Raw genomic sequence first — 26,378 nt, 5'->3', positions numbered from 1 at the left:
TAAACATTGAAAAGGAGGGGGTACAAACTGCAGCCTTGCCTCACTCATTTCTGAATTGCTGCTTCTTTTTCAAAGCCCTCAATTCTTATCACTGAAGACTGATTTTTATACAGATTGTAGATAATTCATCGTTCTCAGTATATGATCCCAATCACCTTCAGAATCTTAAATAGCTTGGTCCAATCAACATTATCGAATGTCTTTTCTAGATCTACAAACACCATGGGCTTGTCCTCCTTGATTTGATCCTCTATGATCAGACGTAAAGTCAGGATTGCTTCTCGTGTTCCTACACTTCTTCTGAAGCCAACCTGATCTTCTCCCAACTCAGCTTCAATTTGTTTTTCCATTCTTCTGTAAATAATACAAGTTAAAATTTTGCAGGCATGAGATACTAAACCAATGGTGCAGTAGTTTTCACATCTGTCAGCACCGGCTTTCTTCGGAATAAGTATAACAACATTCTGCTGAAAATCGGATGGGACTTCTCCTGTCTCATACATCTTAGACACTAAATGGAATAACCTTGCCATGCTGGTTTCTCCTAAGGCAGTCAATAATTCAGAGGGAATGTCATCAATTCCAGGTGCCTTGCTCCTATTTAGGTCGCTCACAGCTCTGTCAAACCCTGACCTCAAAATTGGGTCTCCCATTTCATCAGCATCAACAGCCTCTTCTTGTTCCAGAACCAAATTATCTACATCTTCACCTTGATAAAACTGTTGGATACATTCCTGCCATCTTTCTGCTTTGTCTTCTTTCTCCAGAAGTGGCTTTCCATCTGAGCTCTTAATATTCATCCACCTAGATTTCCTTTCTCCAAAGGTTTCCTTGATTTTCCTGTATGCAGCATCTACCTTTCCTAGGACCATACAACCTTCGATATCCTTGCACTTCTCCTTCAGCCAGTCTTCCTTAGCTACCTCGCACTTTCTATCCACTTCATTCTTTAATCGCCTGCATTCTTTTCTGCCCTCTTCATTTCTGGCATTCTTGTATTTTCGTCTTTCATGATTCAGGTCTAGTATCTCCTGAGTTATCCCCGATTCTTAGTTGATCTTCTCTTCCTTTCTAACATTTCTTCAGCAGCCCTACCGACTCTTCCTCTATTGTATTTCTTTCAGCCTTTTCATTTAGTCCTTGTGCAACATGTTCCTTGAATTTTTGAATTTGAATTTATTGATAATGATGATATACATGTCAATGAGGCTGAAAAGCCCCTTTATGTAGCGTCTACTTATAACACAATACAAGAAAGAATCCCTCACCCTATTTTCTTTCACCTGATGATGATGATGATGATGCTTGTTGTTTAAAGGGGCCTAACATCGAAGGTCATCGGCCCTTTCTTTCACCTTGTCTAGATCCAATCTCCTTGCATTCTTTCCTTTCTTCTTACTTTCACGGATAAAGTTTAAGGAAGCAGAGATTGTTATCAGTGGAATGCTGTGTAGGAGAGATACTGACTGAAAGGTGATTTGGGATTTAAATGAAACTATGGAGTGGGTATGTGGGAAACTGGGAGTGAAATTTCTAGATCCTAATGGGTGGGTACGAGATAGGGATCTGCGCTCAGATGGCCTTCACTTAAACCGCAGTGGTACATATAAGTTAAGAAATTTGTTTTGAAGGGTTATAGGGAGGTACATTCAGGGAAACAGGGTGTGCTAGGCAGCGGTGTTAAGGGAACAGGGAACTGGAAATCAAGTAGGGATGACATAAAACTGTTAGTGCTCAACTGTAGAAGTATTGTAAAGAAAGGAATAGAATTAAGTAATTTAATAGATATATACTTACCAGATATTGTAATAGGAGTTAAATCATGGCTGAGAAATGATATAATGGATGCAGAAATTTTCTCACGGAACTGGGTGTATCGTAGAGATAGGATAGGAAAGGTAGGAGGGGGAGTATTCATTCTCGTGAAAGAAGAATTTGTAAGCTACGAAAAAGTTGAAGATGACAACCAAGAAATTCTAGGGGTAAGGCTCATTTCTAAAGATAATAGGCAATTAGATGTCTTTGGAGTGTACAGACCAGGAAAGGGTAGCGCAGATGCTGATTCAGAATTATTTGATAAGATAATCAGCTATGTGGGAAACGATAAGGAAAGGAACATGATCGTAGCGGGTGATCTCAATTTACCAAATGTCAATTGGGAAGGTAATGCGAATGACAGGAAGCATGAACAACAAATGGCAAATAAGTCAATATGGGAAGGGCACCTGATTCTGAAAATGATGGAACCAACTAGAGGGAAGAATATTCTGGATGTGGTACTGGTAAAACCAGATGAGCTCTATAGAGAAACCGAAGTAATAGATGGTATTAGTGATCACGAAGCTGTTTTTGTGGTAATTAAAAATAAATGTGAAAGAAAGGAAGAAATTAAAATTAGGACTGTTAGGCAGTACCATATGGCTGATAAAACAGGCATGAGGGAGTTTTTAATAAGCAACTATGATCGGTGGAAAACGGTAAATAAAAATGTAAACAGACTCTGGGATGGGTTTAAAGCAATTGTTGAGGAATGTGAAAATAGGTTTGTACCTTTAAAGGTGGTACGGAATGGTAAAGATCCACTATATTATAACAGGGAAATAAAGAGACTAAGAAGGAGGTGCAGGTTAGAAAGAAATAGAGTTAGAAATGGCTGTGGAAGTAAGGAGAAATTGAAGGAACTTCCTAGGAAATTGAATCTAGCAAAGAAGTCAGCTAGGGATAACATGATGGCAAGCATAATTGGTGGCCACACTAATTTTAGTGAAGAATGGAAAACTTTGTATAGGTACCTTAAGGTAGAAACAGGTTCCAAGAAGGACATTCCAGGAATAATTAATGAACAGGGGGAGTGTGTATGCAAGGATCTTCAAAAGGCAGAAGTATTCAGTCAGCAGTATGCAAAGGTTGTTTGTTACAAGGATAATGTCCAGATAGAGGAGGTGACTAATACTAAAGAAGTATTAAAATTTACCTATGACACCAATGACATTTACAGTAAGATACAAAAGTTGAAAACTAGAAAAGCTGCTGGAATTGATAAGGTTTCGGGGGATATACTAAAGACAATGGGTTGGGATATAGTACCATATCTGAAGTACTTGTTTGATTTTTGTTTGCATGAAAGAACTTTACCAAAGGAATGGAGAGTTGCTATAGTAGGCCCTGTATATAAAGGACAGGGTGATAGGCATAAAGCTGAAATTTACAGGCCAGTCAGTTTGACATGCATTGTTTGTAAGCTTTGAGAAAACATTCTTTCTGATTATCTATATATATAAAATAACTTGTCCTGACTGACTGACTGATTCATCATCGCCGAGCCAAAACTACTGGACATAAAGAAATGAAATTTTGGGGATATATTCATATTAAGATGTAGGTGCTCGCTAAGAGAGGATTTTTGGATATTCCGTGGCTAAGGGGGTGAAACGGGGGGTGAAATTTTAAAATGAGTGTATCTATATCTCAAAACTTTAAAGGTTTACAGATGTAAAAATTGGTATTTAGAATCTTCTTTAAAAATAAGGAAACACATATTTTTTTGTTTTCAGAAAATTGCAATAGGAGGGATGAAAAAGGGTGAAAATGTGGGGAAATGGGTTGAATGCCTTTAATCAGGATACCGGTACTTATATCTCAGAAACTGAAGATATTACAGACCTGAAAATGGTACTTTTGATCTCTTTTAAAAATAAAGAAACACGTATTTTTTTTGTTTTTGGAAAATCCAATAAATGGGAGGGTGGAAAGGGGGTGAATTTTTAAAATGAGTGAATCTATATCTACAAACTTTTAAAGTTTGCAAATGTAAAAATTGGTAATTAGAATCTTCATTAAAAATAAAGAAACACGTATTTTTTTGTTTTCGGAAAATCGCAATAGGAGTAGTGAAAAGGGGTGAAAAGGGGGTTGAATGCCTTTAATGAGGCTACTTATATCTCAGAAACTGAAGATATTATAGACCTGAAAATTGGTGTTTGGGATCTCCTTTAAAAATAAAGAAACACGTATTTTTTTGTTTCTGGAAAACCCAATAAAGGGGGGGGTGAAAAGGGGATAATATTTTAAAATGAGTGTATCTATATCTCAAAACTTTTAAAGGTTATAGATGTAAAAATTGGTATTTAGAATCTCCATTAAAAATAAAGAAACACGTATATTTTGTCTGTGGAAAATGCAATTGATGGGGGGGGGGGGGTGAAAAGGGGGTGATTTTTTAAAATGAGTGTATCTATATCTCAAAACTTTTTAAGTTTATAGATGTAAAAATTGGTATTTAGAATCTCCTTTAAAAATAAAGAAACAGGCATTCTTTTGTTTTCGGAAAATCCCAATAGGAAGGGTGTAAAAGGGTGAATAATTGGTTGAATGCCTTTCGTGAGGCTACTTATATTTCAGAACCTGAAGATATTACAGACCTGAAAATTGGTATTTTGGGTCTACTTTAAAAGGAAAGAAACACGTATTTTTTCGTTTTTGAAAAATCCAAATATTGGGGGGTGAAAAGGGGGGTTAACTTTTTAAAATGAGTGTGTCTACATCTTAAAACTTTAAAATTTACAGCTGTAAAAATTGGTAGTTAGAATCTCCTCTAAAAATAAAGGAACACGTATTGTTTCTGTTTCCAGTAAATCCTAATAGGAGGGGTGTAAAAGGGTGAAAAATGGGTTGAATGCCTTTAATGAGGATACACATATCTCATAAACGAAAGATATTACATAACTGATAATTCGCATGGGATCTCCTTTAAAAATAAAGAAACACGTATTTTTTAGTTTTTGGAAAAGCCAATTAATGGCGGTTAAACAGGAGTACAAATTGGGGTGAATTTTTTGAAAGACAATATCTACAGAATATCTTGGAAACGTAAAATGTTACAGACGTAAAAAGTGGGTGTAAATCTCCTGTAAATGTAAAGAAATATAGGTGATTTGTTTTTGGAAACTCCACTTAAGGGGAACTCAAAAGGGGTGAAATTTTAAAATGAGAATTTTTACAGTATATCTAAAAAAAACTTAACATGTTACAGAAGTGAAAAATGGTATTTTTTTATCTCTATTAAACATAAAGAAAAGTGTGTTTTTAGTTTTCGGAATTACCACTTGGGTGGAGGAGGGGGGTATGAGTGACTGAAAATGGTGATGAATTCTTTTAATTAGGCTACTGATATCTCAAAGTGAAGATGTTGCAGACGTGAAATTTGATATTTGCAATCTGCTTTAAAAGTAAAGAAACATGTATTCTCGGAAAATCCAATGAAGGTGGGGGGGGGGGGGCGAAAGAATTGAGAAATTAATTGACTTAATCGTATGAGAATGCATACATCTAATAAAAACTAAAGTTGTTACAGACGTGAAAATTCGTATTTGGATCCCCTTTAAAAACAAAGAAAAACACGTTTTGGTGGGGAAACCATCTTGGAGGGCGGGAGTGTAAAGGAGTTGAATTCCTTTCATGAGTACACATAAATCAAAAACTGAAGAAGTTAGAGTCGTGATAATTGGTATTTAGAAGATCCTTTACTATTAAAGAAACAAGTATTTTTTGCGGGAAAATTCACTTAGGGGGGGGGGGTTATTGTGAAATGAAGTGAAATAAAATTAAATTATTTTTATGGGGATACTTATATCTCAAAACTGAAGGTAATAGACGTGAACATTGGTGTTTGGAATCTCCCTTAAACATAAAGAAACAAGCATTCTTTTATTTTTTTTGGGGGGGGGGGGATGGCGGTAAATAAACTTAACGGCGGTGAGGTGTAGAAGGAGGTGTGACCAATTGATTTTACTGTTATTAATGTACTTATAAGGATCCTCCGTTGCTCAGGCGGCAGCGCGCCGGCCTCTCACAGCTGGGTTCCGTGGTTCAAATCCCGGTCACTCAATGTGGCATTCGTGCTGGACAAAACGGATGCGGGACAGGTTTTTCTCCGGATACTCCGGTTTTCCCTGTCATCAGCCATTCCAGCAACACATAATAATAATAATAATAATAATAATAATAATAATAATAATAATAATAATAATATTCCGGACCGTCGTCAAATGTGCGGACCGCGCTGGAAACGGCTCCTGGACGGGTAATGACTAAGAATGCAGTCCGGCCGCGGGTTCAGTGCCGCCAAGGCACCCAATATGACAGCACGCCGGATCTCCTAAATTATTTTATCCATATTAAAAATATTATAGGAAAATATGGCAAAGATTTACGGGCCCAACTGACCGGGAGGAATACCTGAGCCTAGCCCGGGAAGTACAAAATCGATTGCTGGAAAGGAAGATTTAAAAATGGGAGGAAACGTGCCGTAAAATCATAGAAAACCAGTCAGATCGGGAATTCTGGTGGATTCTCGCAGAAAACGAGTCAGATCGCGAATTTCGGCGGATTATATATCTAAAACAATAAGCATTCAATTATAAATTTCAGTATAATACCGTAGCGAAGCACGGGTATCTTGCTAGTCTATATATATAAAATAACTTGTCCTGACTGACTGACTGATTCATCATCGCCGAGCCAAAACTACTGGACATAAAGAAATAAAATTTTGGGGATATATTCATATTAAGATGTAGGTGCTCGCTAAGAGAGGATTTTTTGATATTCCATGGCTAAGGGGGTGAAACGGGGGGTGAAATTTTAAAATGAGTGTATCTATATCTCAAAACTTTAAAGGTTTACAGATGTAAAAATTGGTATTTAGAATCTTCTTTAAAAATAAGGAAACACATATTTTTTTGTTTTCAGAAAATTGCAATAGGAGGGATGAAAAAGGGTGAAAATGTGGGGAAATGGGTTGAATGCCTTTAATCAGGATACCGGTACTTATATCTCAGAAACTGAAGATATTACAGACCTGAAAATGGTACTTTTGATCTCTTTTAAAAATAAAGAAACACGTATTTTTTTGTTTTTGGAAAATCCAATAAATGGGAGGGTGGAAAGGGGGTGAATTTTTAAAATGCGTGAATCTATATCTACAAACTTTTAAAGTTTGCAAATGTAAAAATTGGTAATTAGAATCTTCATTAAAAATAAAGAAACACGTATTTTTTTGTTTTCGGAAAATCGCAATAGGAGTAGTGAAAAGGGGTGAAAAGGGGGTTGAATGCCTTTAATGAGGCTACTTATATCTCAGAAACTGAAGATATTATAGACCTGAAAATTGGTGTTTGGGATCTCCTTTAAAAATAAAGAAACACTTTTTTTTTTGTTTCTGGAAAACCCAATAAAGGGGGGGGGGGTAAAAAGGGGATAATATTTTAAAATGAGTGTATCTATATCTCAAAACTTTTAAAGGTTATAGATGTAAAAATTGGTATTTAGAATCTCCATTAAAAATAAAGAAACACGTATATTTTGTCTGTGGAAAATGCAATTGATGGGGGGGGGGGGTGAAAAGGGGGTGATTTTTTAAAATGAGTGTATCTATATCTCAAAACTTTTTAAGTTTATAGATGTAAAAATTGGTATTTAGAATCTCCTTTAAAAATAAAGAAACAGGCATTCTTTTGTTTTCGGAAAATCCCAATAGGAAGGGTGTAAAAGGGTGAATAATTGGTTGAATGCCTTTCGTGAGGCTACTTATATTTCAGAACCTGAAGATATTACAGACCTGAAAATTGGTATTTTGGGTCTACTTTGAAAGTAAAGAAACACGTATTTTTTCGTTTTTGAAAAATCCAAATATTGGGGGGTGAAAAGGGGGGTTAACTTTTTAAAATGAGTGTGTCTACATCTTAAAACTTTAAAATTTACAGCTGTAAAAATTGGTAGTTAGAATCTCCTCTAAAAATAAAGGAACACGTATTGTTTCTGTTTCCAGTAAATCCTAATAGGAGGGGTGTAAAAGGGTGAAAAATGGGTTGAATGCCTTTAATGAGGATACACATATCTCATAAACGAAAGATATTACATAACTGATAATTCGCATATGGGATCTCCTTTAAAAATAAAGAAACACGTATTTTTTAGTTTTTGGAAAAGCCAATTAATGGCGGTTAAACAGGAGTACAAATTGGGGTGAATTTTTTGAAAGACAATATCTACAGAATATCTTGGAAACGTAAAATGTTACAGACGTAAAAAGTGGGTGTAAATCTCCTGTAAATGTAAAGAAATATAGGTGATTTGTTTTTGGAAACTCCACTTAAGGGGAACTCAAAAGGGGTGAAATTTTAAAATGAGAATTTTTACAGTATATCTAAAAAAAACTTAACATGTTACAGAAGTGAAAAATGGTATTTTTTTATCTCTATTAAACATAAAGAAAAGTGTGTTTTTAGTTTTCGGAATTACCACTTGGGTGGAGGAGGGGGGTATGAGTGACTGAAAATGGTGATGAATTCTTTTAATTAGGCTACTGATATCTCAAAGTGAAGATGTTGCAGACGTGAAATTTGATATTTGCAATCTGCTTTAAAAGTAAAGAAACATGTATTCTCGGAAAATCCAATGAAGGTGGGGGGGGGGGGGCGAAAGAGTTGAGAAATTAATTGACTTAATCGTATGAGAATGCATACATCTAATAAAAACTAAAGTTGTTACAGACGTGAAAATTCGTATTTGGATCCCCTTTAAAAACAAAGAAAAACGCGTTTTGGTGGGGAAACCATCTTGGAGGGCGGGAGTGTAAAGGAGTTGAATTCCTTTCATGAGTACACATAAATCAAAAACTGAAGAAGTTAGAGTCGTGATAATTGGTATTTAGAAGATCCTTTACTATTAAAGAAACAAGTATTTTTTGCGGGAAAATTCACTTAGGGGGGGGGGTATTGTGAAATGAAGTGAAAAAAAATTAAATTATTTTTATGGGGATACTTATATCTCAAAACTGAAGGTAATAGACGTGAACATTGGTGTTTGGAATCTCCCTTAAACATAAAGAAACAAGCATTCTTTTATTTTTTTGGGGGGGGGATGGCGGTAAATAAACTTAACGGCGGTGGGGTGTAGAAGGAGGTGTGACCAATTGATTTTACTGTTATTAATGTACTTATAAGGATCCTCCGTTGCTCAGGCGGCAGCGCGCCGGCCTCTCACAGCTGGGTTCCGTGGTTCAAATCCCGGTCACTCCATGTGGCATTCGTGCTGGACAAAACGGATGCGGGACAGGTTTTTCTCCGGATACTCCGGTTTTCCCTGTCATCAGCCATTCCAGCAACACATAATAATAATAATAATAATAATAATAATATTCCGGACCGTCGTCAAATGTGCGGACCGCGCTGGAAACGGCTCCTGGACGGGTAATGACTAAGAATGCAGTCCGGCCGCGGGTTCAGTGCCGCCAAGGCACCCAATATGACAGCACGCCGGATCTCCTAAATTATTTTATCCATATTAAAAATATTATAGGAAAATATGGCAAAGATTTACGGGCCCAACTGACCGGGAGGAATACCTGAGCCTAGCCCGGGAAGTACAAAATCGATTGCTGGAAAGGAAGATTTAAAAATGGGAGGAAACGTGCCGTAAAATCATAGAAAACCAGTCAGATCGGGAATTCTGGTGGATTCTCGCAGAAAACGAGTCAGATCGCGAATTTCGGCGGATTATATATCTAAAACAATAAGCATTCAATTATAAATTTCAGTATAATACCGTAGCGAAGCACGGGTATCTTGCTAGTCTATATATATAAAATAACTTGTCCTGACTGACTGACTGATTCATCATCGCCGAGCCAAAACTACTGGACATAAAGAAATGAAATTTTGGGGATATATTCATATTAAGATGTAGGTGCTCGCTAAGAGAGGATTTTTTGATATTCCGTGGCTAAGGGGGTGAAACGGGGGGTGAAATTTTAAAATGAGTGTATCTATATCTCAAAACTTTAAAGGTTTACAGATGTAAAAATTGGTATTTAGAATCTTCTTTAAAAATAAGGAAACACATATTTTTTTGTTTTCAGAAAATTGCAATAGGAGGGATGAAAAAGGGTGAAAATGTGGGGAAATGGGTTGAATGCCTTTAATCAGGATACCGGTACTTATATCTCAGAAACTGAAGATATTACAGACCTGAAAATGGTACTTTTGATCTCTTTTAAAAATAAAGAACACGTATTTTTTTGTTTTTGGAAAATCCAATAAATGGGAGGGTGGAAAGGGGGTGAATTTTTAAAATGCGTGAATCTATATCTACAAACTTTTAAAGTTTGCAAATGTAAAAATTGGTAATTAGAATCTTCATTAAAAATAAAGAAACACGTATTTTTTTGTTTTCGGAAAATCGCAATAGGAGTAGTGAAAAGGGGTGAAAAGGGGGTTGAATGCCTTTAATGAGGCTACTTATATCTCAGAAACTGAAGATATTATAGACCTGAAAATTGGTGTTTGGGATCTCCTTTAAAAATAAAGAAACACGTATTTTTTTGTTTCTGGAAAACCCAATAAAGGGGGGGGGTGAAAAGGGGATAATATTTTAAAATGAGTGTATCTATATCTCAAAACTTTTAAAGGTTATAGATGTAAAAATTGGTATTTAGAATCTCCATTAAAAATAAAGAAACACGTATATTTTGTCTGTGGAAAATGCAATTGATGGGGGGGGGGTGAAAAGGGGGTGATTTTTTAAAATGAGTGTATCTATATCTCAAAACTTTTTAAGTTTATAGATGTAAAAATTGGTATTTAGAATCTCCTTTAAAAATAAAGAAACAGGCATTCTTTTGTTTTCGGAAAATCCCAATAGGAAGGGTGTAAAAGGGTGAATAATTGGTTGAATGCCTTTCGTGAGGCTACTTATATTTCAGAACCTGAAGATATTACAGACCTGAAAATTGGTATTTTGGGTCTACTTTAAAAGTAAAGAAACACGTATTTTTTCGTTTTTGAAAAATCCAAATATTGGGGGGTGAAAAGGGGGGTTAACTTTTTAAAATGAGTGTGTCTACATCTTAAAACTTTAAAATTTACAGATGTAAAAATTGGTAGTTAGAATCTCCTCTAAAAATAAAGGAACACGTATTGTTTCTGTTTCCAGTAAATCCTAATAGGAGGGGTGTAAAAGGGTGAAAAATGGGTTGAATGCCTTTAATGAGGATACACATATCTCATAAACGAAAGATATTACATAACTGATAATTCGCATATGGGATCTCCTTTAAAAATAAAGAAACACGTATTTTTTAGTTTTTGGAAAAGCCAATTAATGGCGGTTAAACAGGAGTACAAATTGGGGTGAATTTTTTGAAAGACAATATCTACAGAATATCTTGGAAACGTAAAATGTTACAGACGTAAAAAGTGGGTGTAAATCTCCTGTAAATGTAAAGAAATATAGGTGATTTGTTTTTGGAAACTCCACTTAAGGGGAACTCAAAAGGGGTGAAATTTTAAAATGAGAATTTTTACAGTATATCTAAAAAAAACTTAACATGTTACAGAAGTGAAAAATGGTATTTTTTTATCTCTATTAAACATAAAGAAAAGTGTGTTTTTAGTTTTCGGAATTACCACTTGGGTGGAGGAGGGGGGTATGAGTGACTGAAAATGGTGATGAATTCTTTTAATTAGGCTACTGATATCTCAAAGTGAAGATGTTGCAGACGTGAAATTTGATATTTGCAATCTGCTTTAAAAGTAAAGAAACATGTATTCTCGGAAAATCCAATGAAGTTGGGGGGGGGGGCGAAAGAATTGAGAAATTAATTGACTTAATCGTATGAGAATGCATACATCTAATAAAAACTAAAGTTGTTACAGACGTGAAAATTCGTATTTGGATCCCCTTTAAAAACAAAGAAAAACACGTTTTGGTGGGGAAACCATCTTGGAGGGCGGGAGTGTAAAGGAGTTGAATTCCTTTCATGAGTACACATAAATCAAAAACTGAAGAAGTTAGAGTCGTGATAATTGGTATTTAGAAGATCCTTTACTATTAAAGAAACAAGTATTTTTTGCGGGAAAATTCACTTAGGGGGGGGGAGGTTATTGTGAAATGAAGTGAAAAAAAATTAAATTATTTTTATGGGGATACTTATATCTCAAAACTGAAGGTAATAGACGTGAACATTGGTGTTTGGAATCTCCCTTAAACATAAAGAAACAAGCATTCTTTTATTTTTTTGGGGGGGGGGGTGGCGGTAAATAAACTTAACGGCGGTGGGGTGTAGAAGGAGGTGTGACCAATTGATTTTACTGTTATTAATGTACTTATAAGGATCCTCCGTTGCTCAGGCGGCAGCGCGCCGGCCTCTCACAGCTGGGTTCCGTGGTTCAAATCCCGGTCACTCCATGTGGCATTCGTGCTGGACAAAACGGATGCGGGACAGGTTTTTCTCCGGATACTCCGGTTTTCCCTGTCATCAGCCATTCCAGCAACACATAATAATAATAATAATAATAATAATAATAATAATAATAATATTCCGGACCGTCGTCAAATGTGCGGACCGCGCTGGAAACGGCTCCTGGACGGGTAATGACTAAGAATGCAGTCCGGCCGCGGGTTCAGTGCCGCCAAGGCACCCAGTATGACAGCACGCCGGATCTCCTAAATTATTTTATCCATATTAAAAATATTATAGGAAAATATGGCAAAGATTTATGGGCCCAACTGACCGGGAGGAATACCTGAGCCTAGCCCAGGAAGTACAAAATCGATTGCTGGAAAGGAAGATTTAAAAATGGGAGGAAACGTGCCGTAAAATCATAGAAAACCAGTCAGATCGGGAATTTTGGTGGATTCTCGCAGAAAACGAGTCAGATCGCGAATTTCGGCGGATTATATATCTAAAACAATAAGCATTCAATTATAAATTTCAGTATAATACCGTAGCGAAGCACGGGTATCTTGCTAGTATAAGACATGTTTGCAAAATTAATAATTGGTTTGACAGAAGGCAGTTTGGGTTTAGGAAAGGTTATTCCACTGAAGCACAACTTGTAGGATTCCAGCAAGATATAGCAGATATCCTGGATTCAGGAGGTCAGTTGGACTGTATTGCAATTGACTTTTCTAAGGCATTTGATAGGGTAGATCATGGAAAACTACTGGCCAAAATGAGTGCAATTGGACTTGACAAAAGAGTGACTGAATGGGTGGCTAGAAAACAGAACTCAGAGAATTAGAGGAGGTGAAGCTTTATCTGTCCCTGTAAAAATTGAGAGGGGAATTCCTCAAGGCAGAATTATTGGACCTTTATGTTTTCTGATATATATATATCAATGATATGTGTAAAGAAGTAGAATCAGAGATAAGGCTTTTCACAGATGATGTTATTCTGTACAGAGTAGTAAATAAGTTACAAGATTGTGAGCAACTGCAAAATGACCTCAATAATGTTGTGAGATGGACAGTAGGCAATGGTATGATGATAAATGGGGATAGAAGTCAGGTTGTGAGTTTCACAAATAGGAAAAGTCCTCTCAGTTTTAATTAGTGCGTTGATGGGGTGAAGGTTCCCTTTGGGGATCATTGTAAATACCTAGGTATAAATATAAGGAAAGATCTTCATTGGGGTAATCACATAAATATGATTGTAAATAAAGGGTACAGATCTCTGCACATGGTTATGAGAGTATTTAGGGGTTGTAGTAAGGATGTAAAGGAGAGAGCATATTTTTCTCTGGTGAGACCTCAACTTGAGTATGGTCCCAGTGTATGGGACCCTTACCAGGATTACTTGATTCAGGAACTGGAAAAAATTCAAAGAAAAGCAGCTTGATTTGTTCTGGGCGATTTCCGACCAAAGAGTAGCGTTACAAAAATGTTGCAAAGTTTGGGCTAAGAAGACTTAATAGAAAGGAGACGAGCAGCTCGACAAAGTGGTATGTAGGATGCTAAAAGGTTTGTTTTGTTACCTATTCAATACATATAAATTTTACAATTTAGGAATTTATTATTGATTCCACTTGAGACATGTTTCGCCCTTCATTGTGGGCATCATCAGTCAAATTATCTCCTCAAGGCAAAAATCTGGGTTGAGAAGTTCAAACAGTAGAATGCCAGCCTTCCGAGGTGTAGTGATGATGATGATGATGGTGGTACCTGGTTAGTAGTTGACATGCACAAATTAATACACATTATTAATACACATAACAAAAATTAAGTATGAGAAACAGTTGTACAATAGTGATGGTTGAACATATAAGTATAGAATAAGAAGTCGGCACCAATGCGTAAAATTAAAATAGTAGAGTTTGGTGGTGGTGCTATATAGAATAATTGACACACTCATAGGAAAATATAAAGTTTTAAAAATATTTACATTATGACAATCAGGGGAGAAAGGGTGTAGTGCTCGGCGTCAATGTTTGTAACCAAAAATTAATGTCAATGGTTGGTAACTATACAGTATTTACATTGACTGCAGTGGAGAGATTAGAATGTATAGGTAATTGCAGTCCACAGCACAAGCAACTCTATTCTATTTCACCAGACCAGCAACAAAAACCAATAACTTCATCCCGAGGTCCGTCGTACTTTTTTCCACGGTATATCAGTTTAGTCTCACTGGCATCTCACACCGATGTCTTCACATAACATTCGAAGCTACAGAAGTATATGTATAGAATTTATATGTATTGAATAGGTGACAAAACAAACCTTTTAGCATCCTACATTCAGTATCTTCAATACGGATAACAATGATTTTTATCACTTGTAAGTGGTATGTTCCGAGCTGTCAGTGGAGAGGTGGCGTGGGAGGACATCAGTAGACGAATAAGTTTGGATGGTGTCTTTAAAAGTAGGAAAGATCACAATATGAAGATAAAGTTGGAATTCAAGAGGACAAATTGGGGCAAATATTCATTTATAGGAAGGGGAGTTAGGGATTGGAATAACTTACCAAGGGAGATGTTCAATAAATTTCCAATTTCTTTGCAATCATTTAAGAAAAGGCTAGGAAAACAACAGATAGCGAAGCTGCCACCTGGGCGACTGCCCTAAATGCAGATCAGTAGTGATTGATTGATTTCTTCAGCTTCAGATGGCATTTCATGACTAACAAGTTGTTGTCAGAGTCCACGTCTGCTCCTGGGAAAGTTTTGCAACCCAACACCTGGTTCCTAAATCTCTGCCTAATCATAATGAAGTCTATTTGATACCTTCCAGTGTCTCCAGGTCTCGTCCACATATAAAGCCGTTGTTTGTGGTATTTGAACCAAGTATTGGCAAAGACTAAATTATGATCAGTGCAGAATTCAACCAGCCAACTTCCTCTTTCGTTCCTTTGTCCCAATCCAAATTCTCCTACTGTATTACCTTCACTTCCTTGGCCTACCACTGCATTCCAGTCTCTCATCACAATTAGTTTCTCGTCACCTTTCACATATTGTATTAAATCTACTATCTCTTCATATATTCTTTTGATTTCCTCATCATCCTCTGAGCTAGTAGGCATATAGACCTGCACTATTGTGGTGGGCATTGGTTTGGTGTCTATCTTGACGACAATAATTCTTTCACTATGCTGGTCATAGTAGCTTACCCACTGCCCTTACCTCTCTTCATATCATGACCACAATATGAGATCTGGCTCCTCTCTTACCATACCTGTAAACCGCACTGCTGCTTACAACCGCTCCTTTATAATCTCTGCGTCCAGGGCGTGGAATTTGCTACCTGCGAACATTAGGGACAATCCCTCTCATTGCAAGTTTAAAGTGGCGTGCCGCGAGTAGCTCGCGACGACGCCAAGAATGTAAGATCACAACTTAAACATACACTAGGGAAGCTGACCCACACTAACGTTTTTGTAGTGAACGTGCCCCACAGGCATGATTTGAGTAGAGACTCGTGTGTAAACATTGAAGTGGACAAGGTCAATACAGATATTGTTAAAATTTGTAAACATTTTCGGAATACTCAGGTTATTGAATGCAGCAGTTTTGAGAGATACTGTTATACAAAACATGGCCTCCATCTAAACAATTCAGGTAAACGAAAGATAGCAAATATTGTTCTAGATTTTATTAATCTTAAGATATGTACTGTAAAACAGGCAACTCCCTTGAGTTATAATACTGACCAGGAAAACTAGTAGAAAGAGCCAGCTGTACTTCAAGCTGGCTCAGTCGACTAGAAAAAGAAACTCAGGATAGTAAGGAATTTCAAGTTACCCAATTGCAACAGTCAAGTTTTAGGGAGGAAGGGGGTCTGAGATTGCTCTTGGTAAACTGTCAAAGTGTAGTAAATAAACAATTAAAATTCGGTACTTTGATGGAATCTTATGAGACTGATGTGGTGATAGGAGTGGAATCGTGGTTGAAAGAAGGGGTGGGTAATAGAGAAGTATTTCCAGAAGGGTACACAGTCTATCGTAGAGACCGAGGAGATAAAAAGGCAGGGGGGGTGTTTATTCTGGTGAAGGAAACTTACTGTTCACATGAATGGTTTACCGATGAAAGGGATGAAATATTAGGGATAAAATTAGTTTGTGATAATATGAAGGAGGTGGGAATTATAGGAACATACAGGCCTGGAAGAGAGGAAAGAGACATGGAAATCTTTGAAAAAATAATAGATTATACTCATAAAAACAATAATAATGATATGGTAATAATTGGGGGAGATCTAAATTTGCCTGAAGTTGAATGGAAAGGAGCTGCAAGTGAAGCCCATGAACAGAAACTGGCAAATAAGTTAATTTGGGAGGGAGGATTTACACAAGTAGTACAAGAACCGACTCGTCTCAATAACTTACTAGATGTATTCTTGGTTAAACCATGGGAAATTGTTGATAAAATTGAGGTAATTGAAGGAATAGGAGACCATAAGGCTGTAATAATGGATGTAGGACTCGTACCAAAAAGGCTTAATAAGAGGGTTACACAAGACAAGAAATTGTACAGAAAAACTAAAGTTGATGAATTTGGGACTTACCTTAAATCACAATTCAGTTGTTGGATAAGTGAAGGGAGTAACGTGGATACACTTTGGGCTAAATTTAAAGGAATTATTTGGGAAGGAGAGAAGAGATTTGTACCTGTTAAGAAGGGTAAAATGACCTCAGACCCTGTTTATTATACAAGGGAAATAAGAAAATTAAAAAGAAAATGTAGAATAGTAAACAGGAAAATCAAAGAGGGTAGGGAGAGTAGAGAAACTAGAAAACAGCTAATGAGGGAACTGAATAGAGTGAAAAAGGAAGCAAAAGAGAATTATATGAATGGCATACTTCAAGAGGGTAATGACCACAAAGGGAAATGGAAAAAGCTGTATTCATATATCAGGAATCAAAAAGGAAAAGGAGTCCAAATTCCTACAATGGTGGGAGAAGGGGGTGAACACTATTTAACAGATACTGAGAAAGCAAACCTATTTAGTAGGGAATTTAGAGATTCAATAGATGATTGTCAAGAGTTGGAAACCGAAACAGAAGATAGAGAGGGAGAGAGACAGAGGGAAACAAGAAGCTTCTCATTCACAAACGAAGACATTTTCAGAGAAATCCAACTGCTTCAGCAAGGAAAAGCTGCAGGAAGTGATCAAATTACTGGGGAGGTATTAAAGACAATGGGGTGGTACATAGTGCCTTATTTAAAATTTCTCTTTGACTATGTCATAAATAATGGTGTAATACCAAAGGAATGGAAGGAATCTATAATAATACCAATTTATAAAGGAAAGGGTGATAAAAGGAAACCAGAGAACTACAGACCAATCAGCCTGACCAGTATAGTTTGTAAAATTCTGGAGAGTTTAATATCGAAGTACATCAGAGGGATATGTGATGATAAAAATTGGTTCATGAGGAGCCAGTATGGATTTAGAAAGAAATTTTCTTGTGAGGCACAACTGGTGGGATTTCAGCAGGACATATCAGATCAGTTGGATTCAGGAGGTCAGTTAGATTGCATAGCCATAGATCTTTCCAAAGCCTTTGATAGAGTGGAACATGGAATATTATTAAAGAAATTGGAGGGAATAGGATTGGACGTAAGGGTTACACGTTGGATAAAAGCATTTCTAAATTCAAGGGTTCAGAAAGTCAAAGTAGGAAATAATGTATCTCAGGAAGAGAAAGTTTGGAAGGGAATTGCACAGGGTAGTATAATCGGTCCGTTACTTTTCTTAATATACGCAAATGATTTAGGGAACAATATAACATCAAAAATAAGATTGTATGCAGATGACATAATTGTTTATAGAGAAATAAACAACATTGAGGATTGTTCAGAATTACAAAGGGACCTTGAAAGTATCCAACAATGGGTTGAAGAAAATAATATGAAGGTTAATGGAGGCAAATCAACTGTTACAACTTTTACAAACAGGAGCTTTAAAACTGAATTTGAATATACTTTGGATGAGGTAGTTATCCCAAAAGATGGCAAGTGCAAATACTTAGGTGTGAGATTTGAAAGTAATTTGCACTGGAAGGGTCATATTGATGACATTGTTGGGAAAGCATACAGATCATTACATGTCATAATGAGGCTACTTAAAGGATGCAACAAAGAATTAAAAGAAAAAAGTTACTTGAGTATGGTTCGTCCATTATTGGAATATGCAAACAGTGTTTGGGATCCTCACCAAAAATACCTAATAAAAGAAATAGATAGTGTGCAGAGGAAAGCAGCAAGATTTGTAACAGGGGATTTCAGGAGAAAGAGTAGTGTATCAGAAATGTTAAAGGAACTTGGGTTGGAAACTTTAAGTAAGAGAAGGGAGAAAACTAGACTTACAGGATTATATAGAGCCTATACAGGAGAAGAAGCATGGGGAGATATCCGTGAGAGGCTTCCGTTGGAAAATAATTACAGTATATCGGCAGGACTGACCACAAATATAAAATTAGAAGGAATTTTAGCAGAAGCGATTGGGGTAAATTTTCATTCATTGGGAAGGGTGTGAAGGAGTGGAACAGTTTACCAGGGGTAGTGTTTGATCCTTTTCCAAAATCTGTACAGATATTCAAGAAGAGAATAAACAGCAACAGAGAAAATAAATGAAGTGTTAGAGGGCATTCGACCGGTGCAGGTTATTGTAAATAAAAATATGTGTGTGAATAAATTAATTCCATCCCCCGGTCTAAGGAGTTTGGACAGCCAAAGTAGGGGACTGCCTGTAGGGGTGAAGTACAGTGGGGACTTCGAGGGCCCTGGGACCGCTACGGTAGCTGTGAAGGCCCTTCAGGAACTCTGAAAAGTGGTGGCAAAAGGGGCTCTGGTTAAGACGCAGCAGGTCGTTATGCTACTTAGGATCCAGAACAGTAAAAAAAAAAAAAAGTAAATAAATAAATACAATGTAAATATTAATGTTATACCAGTTTTATAGTATCATTTGAAGCAATTCCACATACTGTATATCAGTTGACTATATTTGTAAGTAGTACAGGAGATATTATAATTAGAATTTTGTAAACAATATAAATTTATTAAGGATGAGCTGTGTGTTTAATAGAAAACATTGTTAGCGTAAATTGTATAATATTGTATTATAGGAAAAATTTTCTTCTCTTGTTAATTTAATATTTAGTGCTTGACAATAATGTATTTTAGTGTACCATTTGCCACCGAGGTAGACACCTCATTTGCAAATAAAGAGATTTTGATTTGATTTGATTTGATTTGATTTGTTGAGTAGATCCTGCTGACTTGCTGGATAATTGTTGAGTGAATGAAAGAATGAATGAGATGAATGAATGGATTATTGCAGTGTATTTTACTTTGTGTATTTTAAAATTAAGGATTCTTTTATTGTCATTTTTATATTATTACTATTGTTTTGCTATTAATATTATTTGTTTTATTTGTATTTGTAAGTACTGTATAAGTTATGTACATGTATACTCGTCTAGTGGTTAAGTGTAAGAGAGGGCCTTGAGCCCTAACTTTGCCACCAATAAAGGCATTATCTACCATTATCTATCTATTTTCTTATTCATTATTAAACCAAGTCCTGCATTTCTCCTGTTTGATTTTGTGTTGATAATTTGGTAGTTGCCTGACCAAAAATTCTGTTCTTCCTGCCAATGTACTTCAGTTATACCAACTACATCTAACTTTAGTCTATCCATCTCCCTTTTCAGGTTCTCTAATCTACCACAACGATTCAAACTTCTAACATTCCATGCTCCGACTCGCAGAATGTCAGTATCTATCTTCCTGATGATCGCCCCCTCTCGTGTAGTCCCCTCTTGGAGATCCGAATGGGGGACTAGTTTACCTCCGGGATATTTTACCCGGGAGGATGCCATCATCAGTACATCATTCATACAGAGAGGGAGCTGCATGTCTTCGGAAGTTAGTTACAGCTGTAGTTTCCCACTGCTTTCAGCCGTGTAGCAGTATCAACACAGCTAAGCCATGTTGAGTATTATTACAAGGCCATATCAGTCAATCATCCAGACTGCCGCCCTTGCAACTTCCCAAAGGCTGCTACCACCCTTTCAGTGAACCATTCCTTAGTCTGTTCTCTCAACAGATACCCATCCGATATGGTTGCACCTAGGGCTCGGCTATCTGCTTCATTGGGACATGCAAGCCTCCCCACCGTGGCAAGGTCACATGGTTCACATACATAAAATAAATTACCAACGCAATACACCCTATGCGAAAAAGGATTATAGGGCTAATAATAATAATTTCATGTGGCTATTTCTAACCGAGTGTAGCCCTTGGAAGGCAGACCCTCCGATGAGGGTGGACGGCATCTGCCATGTGTAGGTAACTGCGTGTTATTGTGGTGGAGGTTAATGTTAGGTGTGGTGTATGAGTTGCAGGGATGTTGGGGACAGAACAAACACCCAGACCCCAGGCCATTGGAATGAACCAATGAAGGTTAAAATCCCCGACCCGGCCGGTGGCCAGACAGCATTTGACCCCCTCCACCACTCCTCTATGATGTCACACATCCACCCAGAGAGAACGCGCAGAGAAGTGAGCTTTACGCAGGTTCTTTTGATCGTTGCTTGGTAATAATTGAAATCTATATATATATAATAAGAGTTTTGTCTGTACAATGCTCAGAATTTATAAAGGATGGTTTTTCTGTATCAGTCATGCCCACAATAACGAGGAAATGCACTTTTTCCTTTTCCATAATTTCTGTCTGTCAGTCAGTCAGTCAGTCTGTCTGTCTGTCTGTCTGTCTGTCTGTCTGTCTGTCTGTCTGTCTGTCTGTCTTTCTGTCTGTCTTTATGTATATGCATCACGAGAAAACGGCTCAAGAAACTTTAATGAAAATAGGTATACAAAGTTGGGTAATAAGTCACTACAATCTAGGCCATAAATAATTTTATTCACGCTGACTGAAATGGTAGTTTAGGGGAAGGCCTAAAATTTAATTCCCAAATATTTATGTTATTAGTGATAATATCTTAATAAAAATCGGTATACAAAGTCAGGGAATAAGTCGCTACAATCTAGGCCATAAATAATTGTATTCATGCTGAGAAAAATGATAGTTTAGAGGAAGGCCTACAATGGAATTCTAAAATATTTATGTTATTAGTGGTCCTATCTTAATGAAAATCGGTATGCAAAGTCAGAGAATAAGTCGCTATAATCTAGGTCAGAAATAATGTTATTCATGCTGAACAAAATGGAGGTTTAGGGGTAGGCCTAAAATTTAATTCCCAAACAATTATGTTATTAGTGCTTGTATCGATAAATACTACATAACTTTTTAGTTAGGTAGTATTATATTTCCGATCATTTATGTCTCATACATTGTTACCATACTGGCTATGATCAGAGAGATATTCATGAATTTGGATTTTTGTTACTAAATTCTTATCAGTGCCGAGTCATGAGAAAATTGGTAAACATGATTTAATGAAAATCGGTATGTAAAGTTGGAGAATAAAGAACTACAGTCTATGCTATAAATAATTTTATAACACGCCCTAATAATACAGAGTCGAAAGAAAACGAAATGTGAAGGCCTACAGTATAGAAAGCTCATAAAATTGATCAACAATAACATTACATTGACCATTGTTTGTTATGATGTGCTTTGTCTTCTGTTGACACTCATCTTTGATAAATAGGATTACTACTGTATACCGAGTATTTTTTTGAAATTTGCCTTATGTCGCACCAACACAGTTAGGTCTTATGGCAACGATGGGATAGGAAGGGCTATGAGTGTGAAGAAAGCAGTCTTGGCCTTAATTAAGGTACAGCCGCAGCATTTTCCTGGTGTGAAAATGGGAATCCACGGAATAACATCTTCAGGGCTGCCAGTAGTGGGGTTCGAATCCACTATCTCCCGGATGCAAGCTCACAGCTGCGTGCCCCTAACCACATGGCCAACTCACCTAGTCGTACGAGTGTAACAGTCTGCCTAAATATTGGCAGGAAGTAGCTGTGGAATTAGGTAACTTTCTTCTTTAGCATGCCATTCCTCTGTTTCATAAATTTTCCAATACTACTAGTAAGTAACACACTGGTTCATCATAGCATTCGAGCTATTCAATCCCTACCCTAAGGCACTGATTGGAATGAGGAGTGTGCATATTTAACGGAATCATACAGTCTAGCTTAAGCCAGTAAGGAGGACGGACGTATCGTGTGGCGTGCGCCTGTTGAGTGGAGTGGAGTAGGAGTGGGGAAGCGGTAGGGTCAAGCGGTCGGCAAGGAGATAGATAGGATGAGTTGGGTAGACGTAGAGGCTATGAGGAAAGTAGTAAAAGGAGTAATACAGGAGGTATGTCCGTTTGAGCAATTAAAGAAGATGCTTCAAGAACAAGTCCAGGAGCAAGAAAAGATGAGACATTTGATCCAGGATTATATGAAAAATATGAAGGCGATGATAGAAGGCAGCGAGAAAGAACTGGTGTCACTAAGAGAGAAAATAAAAAATATGGAAGAAGAGATGGTAAACCTGAAGAAACAAATTGAAGTCTGCAGACAGGAGTGTAAGAAGAAATCCATATTTATTTATGGTGTGGAGGAAGAAAAGGCAGAATCTAAAGTGGACATTATTTACAAAGTGGTAGATGTCATACAAAAGAAAATGAAAATAAATTTCAGTGAGGTAGATATAGACAATGTGGAGAGAGTTGGCAAGGTGGGAGGGCACAGGCCCATAAAAGTGTCGCTGCTATCTTCATTGATGGCAGATATAGTGACAAGGAACACTGGTAATCTACAGTGTGAGAACATTAGAGTTGAGAGAGATTTTGGAAGAGAAGAGAGTAGGAATTTTAAAATTCTTAAGAAACATTTAGTGAAAGCAAAAATTCAGGGATTGAGAGCGTATATTAGTGGTCAGATACTTGTGGTGAGCGACAGGAATTGGACCCGAAAGTGGACAATATCGAAACTGAAATCAATGGATGAGAGTTTGAGGCAAGAAGAAACTAGCAGGGCTGAGAGTTCGAGGCAAGAGAATTTGAGGCAAGAAGAATAAAGCAGGGCTGAGAGCTCGAGGCAAGAAGAAACTACCAGGGATGATGTGAGGCAAGAAGAAAAAAGCAGGGCTGAGAGTTCGAGGCAAGAAGAAACTACCAGGGCTGATGTACATACTGTAAAGGGAGGAACACTGAGTAGATGGGGTTCCTGGGAAGTGATCGTAAAAAGAGCTGAAGAAAAAGGAAATGCAAGGAGGATGGAAGTAGCCAGGAAATTAATGAATGAACTAGTGTCGGAGGTCTGCGCGAGGGAAGAAAGCAGGATGCAGGAAGAGATTATGGAAGAAGAATCACAGGAGAAGACAAGTGGACAGAATCGGAGCGAGAATAATGGTTTGAGGGAGGAAGCAGAAGTAAGAAGTGCCGTGATTAAAGGGAGAAGCTTGAGTTTGAAGGAGCTATGGGGTAAAAAGGGAAAAATGGAAGAAGGAGTAATTACGAGAAGTAAAAAGTCAAGCAACAGTAGTAAGTAACATGGTTTGCCTATGGATGGATGATAAGAGAGGTAGCGAAATTTGAGTTCGATGGATGGAAATGAAGGGAGGTAACAAATGGTATTTATTCAAATGGTGGTGTCTGTATGTGTATTGTAACTGTGGAAGTAAATGTGGCCTAGAATGAGAGAGGTAGCGAAGTTTAGAAGGTATTTACTCAAGTAATGGTGCCTGTATGTGTAGTATAATTCTTATTGAAGTGATGGTGTCTTTAGGTATAAGATGGATGGATTATGGATGGATGATAAGAGAGGTAGCGAAATTTGAGTTCGATGGATGGAAATGAGGAGAGGTAACGAAGTTTAAATGGTATTTATTCAAATGGTGGTGTCTATATGTGTATTGTAATTGTTGAAGTAAATGTGGCCTGGAATAAGATGGATGGATTGTGGAGTTCGAGGGATGGATGTTAAGAGAAGTAGCGAAGTTTAGATGATTGTAATGGTGAAGTAAACGAGGACTGGAATTGAAGTGTTAAGTTTGAATAGGTGATGATGATGGATCAATGTTAAGAGAGATAGCGAAGTTTAAATGATATTGGTGATAAGAGAGGTAGCGAAGTTTAGATGGGATTTATGATTATTTAAATTAGATTAAGCATGGCTGAATAAGACGAGCAGGATCAGATAAGTAGTGCAGTGATAAAGTTGCAACGTGAGCAGAATGTGAGTGCAACGGAAGTATGGAATCAGCAACCCAGAGGGAGTCAAGTAGAGGAAATGTAGGAGGGATGGAATGTGCAAATGTTTGTGTGTTTACTCAGCAGGGGCACGAAGGTCTGTGACAATACAGCTTAAATTGCATATTCTGGGAAAACAATAGTAATATTCAGGAGAGAAGTTGGACGTGACATGAAGAGGCCGAGGATGACTACCGTGGTGACCCTCATTTGGGGCACCACATTTCCGGGGTACCCGAGGAAATTCATGCCATGTCCAAGAAGTATCATTATTTTACTAAATTGTTCTATTCAGTTTCTGTTCATTTTGTGTATTATTTTCTTTTTTTTCTGTACAGTACATAGAGTGTGAATTTTGGCTTAGGCTGGACATTGTTATTTTTCTCTTTAACGGATCAAATAGGTATTCTTACTGCAGATCTGGAGAAAAATAATAAATCAATCAATCAATTAAAAAAAATTTAACGGAATAATGACAGAGAAGTGTTCACGGCTGTCTGCGGTCTGGTCATTCCAGCTCTGGAACTTAGGACTGTTAGATCGGCACCGTAGTACTGAATGGAAAATTCTAAATTCCCATGGAGGGAATTAAATATTTTCCACCAATAGAGCATGTCAAAAATGTCAAAAACATATCAGATATAAGGTTTTTCAGCATAGTACCGTTCGTTAAAAGTGAGTAAATGTGTAGTTTTTCATTTGATCGAGTATTTTATGTGATAACATTGCTTTTAACCACTACATTCCAAACTGACATTATTGTAATGACCTATGTTGACTTCAGTTAGGAAAACCACAAAGTCAGTCTTTCTGAGAATCCCGTAGCAAAGCACGAGTACATCAGCTAGTAAATGTATAAAGGCAAAACAAAAGTCATGGCTTTCATTGATAATATACTGTAATGAATTGAGAGTCTCCTGTTTGAATAATATTAACTGAGAAGTAATGAAATTAATAACTGAACAGTCCACTATTATGTTGAATATGATGATGATAATAATAATAATAATAATAATAATAATAATAATAATAATAATAATAATAAAATAATAATAATAATAATAATAATAATCCATCTGAGAAAAGCCTGAAACTCAAAAACTCATGGACACAATAAAGACGGCAGGCTCATAGTGAAAGGAGGGGGAAGTTTTGGGAAGATAAGAAGAACAAGAAGATAAAGAATACCAGTGCTATTTAATGGTTCCACGTGCTCCTTAAGGGGCTAAACGAATGTATAATAATAATAATAATAATAATAATAATAATAATAATAATAATAATAATAATAATAATAATGTTATTGGCTTCACATCCCACTAACTACTAATTTAATCATGTGGGAGTTTTTTTACTTGCCAGTAAATCTACTAAGGCTGACATATTTGAGCACCTGCAAATACCACCATACTGAGTCAGGATCAAACCTTCCCAGTTGGGGTCAGAGCCACTCAGCGTGGCTGTTGCTAATCTGAACATACTACAATTCTGATTATGAAGTATATTAATTTCTGTAAAAAAACATTTTCATAATTATTATATTTAGAAAGAATATACCAGATCTCAGAGTATAATCCAATATTTCCTTCAGTCCTTGCCAATCAACTTCCTTGTTTTCTCCAGCAATCGCAAAGAAGGACTGTTTTGCTTGACTTTCTCCCTCCATTTCTTCACGTTGAGGTACAGCATTTGTAAGCTGCAAATGACACACAAAAATCATAAAGAATATTCCATACACTGCAATATTCAAGATGTTGGCCCAAAGTAATAAAGAATCCATATTTTAACAAAAGAACAGTGTACGCATTCCCTAAGTATGTACAGTAATGTTTGTTGTTTGAGTCATCAGTCCATAGACTGGTTTGATGCAGCTCTCCATGCCACCCTA

At 36.9% G+C, this 26,378-nt stretch overlaps 1 protein-coding gene across 4 annotated transcripts in view; it reads right to left on the bottom strand.

Annotated features, from left to right (window-relative positions):
• The window catches only part of LOC136877478 (calpain-B), a 178,273-nt gene that overhangs the window by 98,028 nt on the left and 53,867 nt on the right, over nt 1-26,378 (bottom strand). For 2 of the 4 annotated variants that reach the window (XM_068228661.1, XM_067151556.2), the window contains exon 3: nt 26,048-26,186. The exons of 1 other annotated variant lie outside the window; for it this stretch is intronic. In XM_068228661.1, the coding sequence (XP_068084762.1) occupies nt 26,048-26,186 (139 nt within the window). Of the gene's footprint in view, nt 1-26,047; nt 26,187-26,378 lie in introns of those variants that run through there. One more of the 4 variants, XR_011018596.1, reaches the window with a different exon arrangement.

This window comes from Anabrus simplex, chromosome 7 (genome assembly GCF_040414725.1).
Source record: "Anabrus simplex isolate iqAnaSimp1 chromosome 7, ASM4041472v1, whole genome shotgun sequence".
In the NCBI taxonomy this organism is placed as follows: domain Eukaryota; kingdom Metazoa; phylum Arthropoda; class Insecta; order Orthoptera; family Tettigoniidae; genus Anabrus; species Anabrus simplex.
Note: the sequence above shows the minus strand (reverse complement) of the source record. Positions and strands in the feature narration are given on the sequence as shown.